The 12662-nt window shown below is 62.9% G+C and overlaps 1 protein-coding gene across 1 annotated transcript in view; it reads left to right on the forward strand.

Moving 5' to 3' along the window:
• Positions 1-12662, forward strand: part of ZFPM1 (zinc finger protein, FOG family member 1) — a 78353-nt gene that overhangs the window by 45536 nt on the left and 20155 nt on the right. The window contains exon 4 of the mRNA XM_032284661.1: positions 9550-9683. Within this exon, the coding sequence (XP_032140552.1) occupies positions 9550-9683 (134 nt within the window). The remainder of the gene's footprint in view (positions 1-9549; positions 9684-12662) is intronic.

A 12662-nucleotide genomic window follows, 5' to 3' on the forward strand; every position in this document is an offset into this window, starting at 1 on the left:
GCTGCTGGTGATGGAGACAGTGGTCCTGGGTGCTGGGTCCTCCCCCCCAGTGCTGCTGGTGATGGAGTCACCCCCAGCCCAGGAGTGGGATCTTAGGTGGATGAGGAAACCAAGGCTCAGTTCACAGAGCTCACCTGAGGTGGGGACCAGGCCAGTGAGCCCTGACCTCCTGACCCCAGCATGGCAGGCGCTCCCCCGCCCGTGGTTAACACTCCGAACCGCACCAGCCCATTATTTATTTATTTATTTATTTATTTCTCTCTCTCTTCTCTGTCCCTGCACATAACTTTTTATTTCCTCACTGCGCTTTTCCATTACAGCGGCAGTGTACGCAGCCGATAAGATCAGTCCCCGGAGATGGGACAAAGGGGCCGCCATCGGCTGGAGGGCTGGTCATATCCTGCCCGAAAGGGCCGCGCAGGGCCTGAGATGCCGCAGATGCTATCTTGGGGTTTATTGTGTCTCGTGAGGGCACCTCCCACTCCGGCCCCCCTCCCTGCCCAAGGGCCCAGGCGCCGGGCACTCAGGACCCGCCTCTGCCCCGTATGCCTGACACCTCTGCGAGTGTCCCTCCAGGTCCCCCAACCCCGTCCCTGTGCCCTGTGGGTGGCTGGGCCTTGGGTCTGGGCTTCGGTCCCGGGTTTCCGTCTGGATCCACGCGGGAGCCACTGTGGGTCCTGAGCTTGTCCTAAGCCTCCCGGAGCCTCACTGTCCCTCCCCACTCCCCCCAGTGCTGCTGGAGACAGTGGTCTTAGTGACCCTGTCCCTGCCAAGGGTCCCCACCTCGAAGGTCAGAGCCCCTGGTCCTGGCTGCCCCGGTGCCACCAGCTGCTGCCTCCTTGACTCAGCAGTTGACTCCTGGGCATCATGCAGGGGCTCAGGGCAGCATGTTGAAGATGTCAAGACATTTTTCTTTCTTTTTGCTGTCCTGCCACGTTTCTACCAGAGAAGGAAGATGGTTCTAAGGGCAGCAGAGGCCACATGGGGGTGCCCATTTGTGGGTCACCCTGGCACACATGGTGGCCGGACGGTAGCAGATCCAGGGCAGCCCTCAGGGAGGCCCCACCCCCACCCGCTGCCTTTAGCTGTCATCCCGCCAACCCCAGCAGCCCCGAAGGCCCAGGGTCCCGAAAATGGGAGGCTGTGTTCCGTCTCTTCGTCTCTTCAGCAGGTGGGAGGCAGGGGCTGTTTAGTGGGGCCGGTGTTGCACAGTGCTTGATTCGGGGGCCAGCGGGGATCCTGAGTGGAGGTGCCAGGGAGGGTGCTGTGTCTGGGGGACGCCAGCCTGTGCTCCCTGCAGGGCCCCTGCTGAGCCCCTGCCTGGCCTGTGTCTGACCCACAGCCACCTGCCTCTCTGTGGGGCCAGGTCCTCTCTGACCCCGGTCTTCTCATCTGCGTTGGGGAGATCAGTGCCATGACAGCACTCTCTGTGGCTTCCCATAAAACCACACGCGGCTTTTAGAAGAGGAGACGTGATCACAGTTCACGGAAGCACCTCCTGCCTCCGGGGCTCACGTGGCACTGGGCTCACCCAGGCACAGGCCCCGTACCCCAGGTAGAGCCCCGGGTGCCAGGCAGACCTCAGGCTCCCCCTGTTTAGCCCCCCACCTATGGAGGTGACGAGCCGGACAGGCCAGTGAGGCTCGGGGGCAGCAGCCTTTTCTGGAAGGGACTTTTCCATCCTTAGGTGGTGGCAGTGTCCTGACAGTGGGCGCCGACATCCGGGGTGTCTATGGCTGCCCCCAGTGGGGTGGGTGCTGCCAGCCTGGGTAGGATGGTCTTACCCAAGGCTGAGACAGTACCCACGCCCTCACTGGCCTTCTCCCATTTATGGAGCATAGATGGAGCCCCCAGAGGGCAAATGAACAGTGGGAAGGAAGGGCTCTCCAGGGCATCCAGACCCTGGAAAAACAGGGCCGAGGCCGGGGCGCCCAGGCCGATAGGACACAGATAAGGTAAAGAAAATACGTTCTGTGCCAACAGCTTTATCTGACATCCTGCTTCCAGTCACCGAAAGGACAAGGCAGGGCTAGGGAGAGCCAGGGACCTCCACCCCTGTTCTCAGGCCTCAGGGTCCCCAAAGACCAGGCTACTAGGGCCTGGGGGCAAATTAGCTCCCTCTTCCCACTTCACAGGCGGAAAGACCAAGGCCTGGGACCCAGGGCATTTAGCCTTCCAGATCCCCAAGAGCCCTGGAGTCTCCGAGCTTTGAGGCCACATGAGGCTGTCGTTCTCAGTCTCAGCCCTGGGGAGGCGCTGCAGAGGGGCAGAGATGCCATGCCACCTAGGGTCGGGGGAGGAAACAGCCCCTCGCCGGGCCCTGCCCACAGACCCTTGGGGCAAATGGAGGGACATGGGCCCCCCGGGCACCGTGAGGCTCTGCCTGCTGGTCCAGCTGCCCCAGAGGGGCCAGAGGTGGTGATGTCTGGGACCACAGCCCCCTCCCCCGAGAACCCCATGGAAGGGGTTCAGACAGGTCTCTGAAAGGGCAATTCTGGGCCTGAGCACTGCCCGGCTGCCCCTGAGGGGCCAGGGACTTGCCCCTTCTCTTAGAGACACCCCCTCTCCCGGATGTGCCACTGGGCCCGCAGGTGCAAGGGGCCCCCAGGTCTCTGCAGGGGAGCTGGGCCCCACCCTGCCTTCCTTGCTATTCCCAGGCGGTCCCAGCTCTGCCATTAGCTGAGGCCAGGGTTCAGCCCGATAAAGATGGGCTGTTGTTCTGTGTCAAAAAATCAATAATCCCAGCGATGTTCCCGGTGATAGCAAGAGGAGTTCACAGCCACCAGCTGGCGGGTGGGCGGGGCAGGCCGGGGCTGCGGCACCTGGGGACAGCCCTTCCTCTGCTCCCTTGCCCAGCGGCTGACGCAGCTGCTCCACAGTGGACGCCAGGCCCAGGCTTGGCCAAGCCCCGTCCAGGCCCCTGCACCTGCTGCTCCTTCCTGCCCGTCTGTAGATGGGCGGCCGGGCCGGCCGGGGCCATCTCCCAGGCCTTGCTGCCATCGCCCTCCACACACAGGCACTCAGGTCCACGGTGCCCCAGTGCCTGGGGGACACAGCCGTCAACAGCCAGCCCTGAGGGGCTGACAGTCTGTTGGGAAGACAGAGTTCATGAAATCAAGACCTCTGCCCCTTGGTGCCCCCAGGAGGCGGTGAGCACTCTGGGGACCTCGGAGGCACAGAGGAGTGGGAGGACCTGGCATCGTCCTGGCGCATTGCCATGTGGACTGGCCCTGAGGCAGCACTGCGCCTGGCACCTGCCTTTCGCTGGAACCAGCTCCCCCTGCCATCAGCTCCCCCTGCCTGCTGACCCCGCCCAGGTCCCCTGCGACGTGAGCTCTGAGCACAGCTTGGCAAGGAGAACACTGGACTGGGTGTGCGGGTGCTCAGAGGGTGGGCTCACAGGGCGCCAGGCCCACCTCTGACAGAGAGAGCTGGACAGGTGCAACCGCTGGCAGGACCCCCATGGAGCTTCCAGCATGAGTCCCACCCTGAGGGAAGGCAGCCCCGAAGGCCCAGCCCCCTGCAGCCGTCCACTGTTAGTTTGGGGTCTGGGAAACTCAGGAAGGCAGCTTCTGGGGTTCAAAGCCCTTCCCTAACCTCTGGCCTGCAGTGAGAAGGGAACCCTTGTCCAGAAGGCCTGGGGCTCTGGGCCACCGCTGGGCTCTCCACTGGCCTCCAGGGTGCTCTGAGGGCTTCAGGCCAGCAGAGGCCAGGCACCATGGCCAGGAGGCCAGCAGGGCCACCCCAGGCACAAGGCAGAGGAGATCAGGGCAGAGGGCAGGAAGGCCAGAGCAGGGAGTGGCAGACACCAGGGAAGGGGGTTGGGGGAGACCAAGGCAAGGGGCAGGAAGACCAGGGCAGGGGTCAGGGGGCACCAAGGCAGGGGGACCAGGGTGGAGGAGCTGGAAGCCTACCGGGAGGCAGTGGGCCTGGGTCTTCCGGGGTGGGGCGCTGGGGGCCTTGGGCAGGCCCCTCCTGTTTCCCCTCAGTAAAATGGACTTGGGTCTTATGCTGGGGCTTGGCTCCAATGCTGGGCTCACAATAACACAGAATAATCCAGAAACAACTGAAAGGGGGCTTGGCAAGAGGCTGCCCCAGAGTGGGCGGGCAGGGCAGGCTGTGCCCTGACTGTGCGTCCGCAGGGCAGCAGCCATCACCAGGTGTGCGCGGGGCACAGCTCTGAGGAGCAGAGCCATTTCCCCAGCGTGGCTGGAGGGCCCAGACGTATGTGACATCTGTTTCTTCAGCAGCAAAGCTGGTCCATTTTTCTCCCCATCCCAAGCTCGCAGCTCACAGGCTCCTCTGCTGCCTCTCCCAGACCCAGCCCTCCTGCAAGGACCCGCCCGGGAGACCCAGGGGGAGGCAGGGTGGGAACCCTCAGCAGGCCTCTGAGAGGTGGGCTCATCTGCAGAGCCCTCGGGTAGCTTTGCCTCCGAGCTCTGGTGCGTCACTGGGTCCCGTCGCTGGCATCTCACCTGCCGGCAGCTCCGTCTCCTTCTCCCTAGCGAGCGTGAGACTTTTCCTTCCATCTTGGCTGTCCAGAGTGCCACGGCCGGGGCCACCGCTGCGAGTGAGGGCTGGCGTCCTGCTGGCCTTTCCGTGTGGCCTTCTGCCCGCTCCGCCCGGCAGCTCCCATCTGTGAATGGGGAGGGACATCATGGAGGGCCTACTGCCTTATGGGTGGCATTCACTGCACGTGGGGGTCCGGCCTGGGCTGCAGTCCTCAGTTTGCGATCAGAAGGACCTGGGCGTGACTCTCCCATGCCACTTGCTGGCTGTGTAACCTCAGACATGGCCCTCCAACTTCTGCCACCTCTCTCTGTCCTGGGGCCTCAGCTGCCACCCAGATCACAGGCTTTTCCAGCCAGGAGGGTCTGACTTTGGGGCTAGTGACCTTGGGCAGGCGACCTCACGCTCCATGAAATGGCTCCAGGCCCTGGGGGGCCCCTGAGGGCTTTGTGAGAACCAAACTCGTGCGATCAGCCAGGGAATCTGCACATGGCGTCATGGTGGAGCGCGAGGGCCAGGCCCACACTGCTCAGGAGGACAGAGGGCCCGGCTTGCCCCGCCCTGCCCATGCAGCTGACCCCTGGCCACCTGGTCTGCCTGCCATGTGACCCTGGGGATTCGCTCACCCCTCTGGCCTCGGTGTCTGTGTCTGCGTAGGACGCGGTGGAAGCCCATGTGCTCAGGGCCCGCACGGTTGTGTGCCAGCCTCACTACCAGCCTGCTGACCCACAGAGACTTCCAGAACCCCGCCAGTCTGGCCTTTTCCTTCCCTGCCCCCACTCCTTTTTCTTTCCTTTTTTGTGACTTTTATCAAAGGCAAACAGCATGATCCCTGAGACAGGGCCGCTCCCAGCAAAGCCTAGCCTAGCTGGCCTGTGGGAGTCACAGGGCGGGGCCGGGCAGAGTGATGGCGCCGATTAGATAAGTGGGTGCTGGGGTGACCCCACAGTGGGCACTGACTACAGAGCCCACCATCTGGGGTGGCTGGACTTGGCGCTGCAGAGGCTGACGGCACAGAGGCTGGCCCTGGCAGGCCAGACGCCCAGCTGTGTGCAGGAGGGGCCGGGTTCCCAGTCACCCGCACACCCACCGGGTGACGCCTTCACCTGCCTCGTCAACTCACACGAGCCAGACTGCCAGGGCCATGGGTCAGGTGGGAAACAGGCCTGGGGGGCCGGGGCAGCTGAGCAGAGTAGCTTCAGAAAGCAGATGACCTGGGTAGAGCCCTGGCTCCTCTATCAGAGGGCTGCTTTGGGGTCTGGTCTCCGGAGCAACTGCCCTCCCTGCTGTGTGACCCAGAGCTGGTTGCTGGAGTCTCTGGGCCTGCGGGATGGGAGCAGATGCTCCCCGCAGGCTGGCACACCCGTGCACGTCAGGAGCGGGCCACAGCGCCTGTGCTGGGCACTGTCACCCGAGCTGCTGAGGGAGGCCTCGGGGGCTTCTAGGGCCTCGGGCAGAGCCAGAGCCCAGGGGTGGGGTCAAGTCCAGGGGCAGCCTTGGGCTGCCCACCTGGTTCAGCTTCTCTGCCCATCTGGGCAGCTAGGAGGGACAGCAGCGCTTGCCACATCGGCAGACACACCCCCTAACCTCACGGCATGAGCCCATCAAGGGGATGTAATGCTGGCACCCCCCCCTCCACATGGGTAAACTGAGGCTCAGAGCACACACAACTGCTGGCGAGCTGGGCAGAGGCAGGACTTGGCGCCAGGCCTATGGACTGCAGACCCCAGCTCTCCCTCCCCGGGCACCCCCAAAAGGCCCTGAACTCTGGCCAGACCCACCTGGGCTCCCCTCAGCCAGGCTCACCTCTCTGTGGAGTGGGCCCTGAGCCTGGCCCCAGGCGCAGCGCTGAGCTCTGCTTGGTCCTCGGCCCCCACTGCTTCCCTCCCCACGGGGTGCCGTCAGAGGGTTTTAAGACCCATGTGGACATTTCAATCATATAAACAGGCAATGGCTGGAACGTCTCATTTGGTTCCTTGCAGAGGCTTGGGGGTGAAATTGAATCCCAGCACGGCGTGTTTGTTCTAGAAATGGCATGTGCAGGCTTGTTTGCCTGAATAAATTAGTCCTTGTCCCAGTGCTGTGCCTGTAGTGTGGCCCTGTTACCCCCGGCGGGGCTTACGCATGCGGCCTGGGGTCACCCCCTCCTCAGGAGACCCGTCTAGAGATGGGGAAGCTGAGACCAGAGCGCGAGGAGTCAGCCATGGGGCCAGCAGCCACTCCCTCCCACCTCAGCATCCCCCGACCCCAGGCCCCTCGGCCCCTCACCCTCTCTCACGGACACCTTCACCCACTCCCAGGCTTGAGTCAGGTCCTCAGGAGGCACCCCATCTGCCAGGAGCAGGAGGCCTGACCCGCCCCACTTCCCAACGCAGTTATCCTTCTGGCTGGGAGAGGGTGTCTGCAGGAACAGGGGCTAGAAACAGGTGGTGTGAGCGGGGGGTGAGACCACCACGGCCTCTGTGTTCACTTGCACAGGTGGTGTGCTGCACAAGGGCACAAGAGCTGGGGCTGAGGTCAGCCGTGCTCCCCTCACCTATCCAAGCACCTTCTTGGCTCTGTATCCACCCACAAGAGGCGCCTTTCTCATGCACAGCCTCTTGGAGGCAGCAGCCTGAACCCTGGTCCAGGGAGATGGGTTGTCATGGTGACCACTGCCCTGGTCCCCAGCCCCACACCCCTCCGATCCATGGACTCCCTGGAGGCCCCTCACCCAGCCCCCGGCCATCCCTGAGTGGTGGGTTCTGCCCCTGGGCGAGGGGAATGGCCACCTTTATCAGAGCCAGCCCTCTCTGGCGGTGCGTGATACCCAGAAGGGGCAGCCACCACGGGAAATGCCAGCCACGCTCTTATCTGGGAGACTGGGCCAGCTGGCCCTGGAGCTCCGATTAGGGAGCAGGACCGTTTGCCTGTGGGTACGGCATGGGCCGGGTAGGGTGGGCACCAGCTCTGCCCTCCCGCTTCCCCATGAGGGCAGGGGGCAAGCAAGAGCCCAGAGCCGACAGGACAGGGACCTTGGCACCTCCGAGGTGTGTCACAGGGCAGGTGTGGACGCTGTAGGCCACGCTCCTCCTACCCCTCCAAAGGTAGGCACCAGCCCCGGGTGCACAGCAGGGGCTCCCAGCGGGGCTCCATGCCCAGCAGGCCTAGGGGCTCTGCTCACAAATGTTCTGAAACCTGAGGGGAAGGCGTGTGACCCCCTTCCCTCTCTGAAAGGAAGTCACAGCCACTCGTGGGCCTAGATGTGCCCTCAGGAGCCTCTCAGGTCCCTTCACCCCCTGGCCTCCCTGCCCGCCAGGCCCCAGCAGGAGAACAGAGGTTCCCGCGCCGGGCCTCCCCACGCAGCTCCCAGAGTTTCTGGCGGTCCAGATGGAATTCCACTCACTTCCCTGTGACCCAGGCCTGACTGTGGGGTGACGCACAGGCTCACTTGATGGTGGCACGCAGGACCCACCAGAGGCCAGACAGAGACAGGGACAGATGGGTACACACGGGAGCCCCCCTTTAGGGACTCTCTTCTCTCCCATGCACACCCGCACGGGCCAGCCGGGTGGGGGTCAGAGATGCAGGGGCGGCCAGGACAGGAGGGGCTGGGCCCCCACCACTGTCACATGCAGGGGTGCCTTTGGAGCCAGGCCTCCAGGTTTGGACCCCACGCACCCCACTGCTAGCCGCGTCACCCCCAGGAGCCTCGATGTCCTTATCTGTGCATGGGGAGGACTGTTCCCAGTCCCCCGTAGGGCGGCGAGGTGCTGGCTGGCCTGTGTGATGCTGGCACGGCTCACAGCGGTCACCCTATGGTGCCAAACCAGCTGCAGCAGGGCAGGAGGGCAGCCCAGTGGTCAGAGCCCTGAGCCTGGACCCGGGCATTCTGGGTGGGCTGGCAGTTGTGAGGCTGCGACGGCAGAGCTGCTCCTGCTACCCCAAGCCCGCTCTTCCCCTCCTGGGGGCTGATAAAGGGGCTCGGGCCTCCTCGGCCTCCCAGTCCTGGTTCGCTGCCATCTTATCTGCCCTAGGGAAGACAAAGACCCAGTTAAAACGTTTTAGCAGGGCCTCCCGGCGTATTTACATGTTATCTCTGCCATTAGGCAAGCAGCTATCTGATCATCAGGCCCATTAAGGCCACAGCCTGCCCAATCGGGGCTCCAGGAAGTGGGGCCGCCACAGCACTGCGGCCAGGGGACCAGGCCAGGCCATGTGAGGCCTCCGTGGGCCCCGGCAGCCCTGGCCACAGCAGAGTAGAGGTGGCCCGGCCTTCCCAGGCAGAGGGTGGGTAGCCTGGGAGGAGCCACTCCCTGTTGTCCACTGAGCAGGCTTAGGTTCCAGGAGGCGGGTAGGGGCCAGGTGTGTGTGTGTCCTCAGTTAGCGTGACCTGGGGCTTCGCACAGTATGCGTGTGTCCTCTGCCAGCCTCGGGGCTCCAGGTCCCAAGGCCAAGTGTCAGCAGCGCCAGACGCCTTTCAGAGGTTCCCTCCTGCAGCTGTCGGCTTCTGGGAGTTCCAGGCGACCCTCCCAGCTGCACCCTGTCTCACCTGCATCTTCCCATGGCCTTCTCTGTCTCTGCTTTTCTGTGTCTCTTAGAAGATACTTGTCACTGGATTTAGGGCCCACCTGATAATCCCACTGCTCTCATCTCCAGAGCCTTAATCTAATTACATTTACAAAGACCCTTTTACCGAATAAGGGCGTGTTCGTAGATTGCAGGCCGATGTATCTGTTGGGGGCCACCCGTCTGCCGTGACACACACTCATGCCAACCTTGCGTCGGGCGGCCGGACTCTGTGGGCCTGTCCACCTGCAGCCCTTGCCCCAGGAGAACGACCATGGCGGGGTTCACAGCTCGCGGGCACGCAGCCTCGGGCATCCTTCCTGCTGCAGGGCTGCACAGGCCCCCAGGACCCAGCACCCGCCCAGCCCCTGCCACTCAGCCGCAGACCCCGAGGACTGCCACCCTCCACTGCCCCTTGGGCCGACCCTGGCGGGAGGGGGCTGTACAGGCCCCAGGCCAGGCACGCCTCATGCCTGCCATGTCTCTCTGCAGACGAGCTGGAACCGGTGGTGCAGCATGGGCAGAGGCGTGTGCGGGCCCGACTCAGCCTCACTACTGGCCTGTCCTGGGGCCCATTCCACGGGAGCGTCCAGACCAGAGCCTCATCCCCTGGGCAGGCGGAGCCGGTAAGGAGCCTCCACCCCCACCCCTGCCCACCCGCCTCATTCACACCCCCAGCCAGGCCCAGCTTAGACGCCAGCCCAGGAGCTCTGGCCAATTGGTGTGGAGCCTGTGTGGAGATGTGGGCCTGAGACATTGGGACCTGAAGCGCAGGGAGAGATTCACTGCCTGGGGGCCCAGGGAGGCCTTCCTGTGGGAGGTGATATGGGGCCTTTGGTACCTCCAGGAGGACTTCCTGGAGGAGGGGCTCTTTAAGCAGGACCTTGACAGATGAGTGAGCATTGGGGCACAGGAGAAAGAAATTCGGGGGAGGGAGGAACAAAGCGATGGCCAGGCCTTGGGGTGCTGGGACGGCGGCGACTTCCCGCTGCAGCAGAGGGCAAAAGGGCGGTCCTGCGTCCGTCCCCGTGGACGCTTCTGACTCAGGCGCTGCCTCGGGCCGTGGTCTCCGTGGCCTTGACACGTGTGTCATCTCCTTGGTGACGACCCCCGCCTAGCAGAGGCTTCCAAGGCAGCTGCTAGACCCGAGTGCCTGTGTCGTTTGTCTTGGATCTGCTTCTGCGGCCACCTCCTACTTATGACAAGTCAGTACAGTTTCCTCCTGAGAGGGGATAGTGGTTTCTTTTAAAATACGTCTCAGCTAAGAAAGGGCACTGGTGTGGAGAAACCTGCAGGTCTGCATGCGGCCACGTCGTGGGCGGCGTAGGGTCTGGGGCCGGGCCTCTGGACCTCGGAAAGGCCTGCCAGGGTTCCAGTCCGCAGCCCAGCAGGCCTCCTGGGCCGTCCACACAGCCTTTTGCAGCTGAGCAGGCAGACGCGTGTCCCAGGCCGCTCAGGGAGTCGTCAGGAAGCTGGCCCAGGACAGAGGGTGTCCGCCTTCCCCAGGCCCCCGAGTCTCCCACCTTGATGCTGTGTCCTTGCTTTGTGTCCCCCGGCACACAGGCCCCTGCCCACTCTGAGCCTCCACTTCCTCAGTCTTTGGGACCCACAGGGGCGCCTGAGGCTTCGTGTCTGAGCCTGCAGACCCTGAGCAGAGAGCCTGGGCAGGGCGAGGGGCTTGTCTGTGAAGGAGGGAAGCCCATGGCACCACTGCCTGCCAGGGCAGCTGGGAGGCCACATGAGGTGGTCAGGGTGGTGCTTGCCACAGGGCATGGCTCAGTGGGCACTGCAGCTAGCAGCCCTGCAGGAGGGGTGCCTGCCTGGCCCCATGGCCTGGAGCAGGGGTGGAAGAAGAGCTATGGAAGCTGAGTGGTGGGGGACTTTGGCTCCATGGAAGGAGCCACACTTCAGCTGCCCCGCAGGAAGGAAGCCATGGTGTGGAGGGCTGGCTCTGTCACACACAAGCCCCGTCGCTGTGCGCATGCAAGCGGCAGCTGACCCTGCTGGGATGCTGGGATATGAGGGTGTTGGCAGGAGGAATGAGTGGATAGAATGGGGGCTCCGTGGCTCCCACCCCTGAACTCTCAGTGTGTCACGAAAACCCACAGGTAGTGACCAGGAGCAAAGGCCGTAGGGCTAAGACTGCAGGCTCTGTGAGCTGCAGACACACCACACGCCCATCCTCACTTCCTTCTCCCCCACTCTATGACGTGGATACTGCCATTCCATTTCACAGATGAGAAAACTGAGGCTCCATGAGGCTAAGTCAATCAATTCCCCAAGTACCCAGGACCAAAGAGCAGAGGGAGAGTTGGAACCCAGAGCTGCCTATCCCCAGAGACCCTCAAAGGCTCCCTAATGACAGGGCTGTGGGGCTGGTGCAGGCCGGGGAGTCGTCCCCACAGGCTGCAGTCACCACCCCCCACTCCAGTCCACCTGCCTCCACATTTTGTCCTGCTCCAGCCCGGGGCTCAGGCCATCCTGGGGATATGGGCACAAGGTTAGAAACCCTCCCAAGTGGGGAGATAACGTGTGGGGCAGGAGGGGAGCTGGAGTGAAGGCCGGAGGAGCCTCTGAGGCTCTGTGGGGAGCCCCGCCCTCCTGGGGAGGAAGGAGCCCCCCTAGCTCTTCCCTCTCTGCTTTATCTCCTGCAGAATTAAATCCTTGATTAACCCTTATCTCCCCGGCAAGGCACTATCTCCGCCTTGGCGCCGAGCGTCCAGACACACCGTCCAAGATGATTGATTTCTTCAAGATGTGCATGCTTTTCTGATACTTCATTTATTGTCTAAATATTTTTGCATTTTAGCAGGCCCCTGTCGCTCTTGGCTGAGAGGTCCCAGTCCTCTCCCCCACCCCTCACCTCCTGCCCCAGAGTGTCCCAGCAGCTGCCAGTTTTTTCTCTTCTCTTTGTAGAAGGAGAAGGTGAAGGGGCACAGATGAGACGCTGTGACCCTCCCCGCTGGCCTCCACTGGCCTGGGCTTGCTCACAGACAGGAGCTTATGGGGACAGGTGGCTTCCCCCTCAGTCCCCCACCTCTGGACATGGGAGACGGGCACCCAGGGAGGAAACTGAGGGCACAGGTCCTCTGCCAAGTCAGGGGTGTGGACTCTGGCACCAACCCGCTGTGTGACCTGGGGCAGGTCACTTCCCTGATGCAGCATGCCAGGGGCCTGAGGGGCCCAGCCAGCTTCAGAAATTATAGTCAGTGCAGAAGAGACACTCGTGGTAGAGGGGTGAGTGGGTGGGCAAGTGGGTGATTGGGTAAAAGGGGTAGATAGATGGAAAACAGATGAATAGATGGGTGAATGGATGGATGGATAGATGGATGGGTGGGTGGGTGGGTGGGTGGATGGATGGATGGATAGATGAATGGATGGATGGATAGGTAGATAGATGGGTAGATAAGTGGATGGATGGGTGGACAACGGATGGATAGATATATGATATGAGTGGATGGATGAGCAGGTGGGTGGATATATGGATGAATGAATGGGTGGGTCGGTGGGTGGATGGATGGATGAGCGGGTGGGTGGATGGACAGACCGACGGACGGACGGATGGACAGACGGACGGACTGGTGGGTGGGTGGGTGGATGATGGA

The sequence above is a fragment of the Sapajus apella genome, unplaced genomic scaffold (assembly GCF_009761245.1).
Source record: "Sapajus apella isolate SASKATOON/1434 unplaced genomic scaffold, GSC_monkey_1.0 scaffold15, whole genome shotgun sequence".
In the NCBI taxonomy this organism is placed as follows: domain Eukaryota; kingdom Metazoa; phylum Chordata; class Mammalia; order Primates; family Cebidae; genus Sapajus; species Sapajus apella.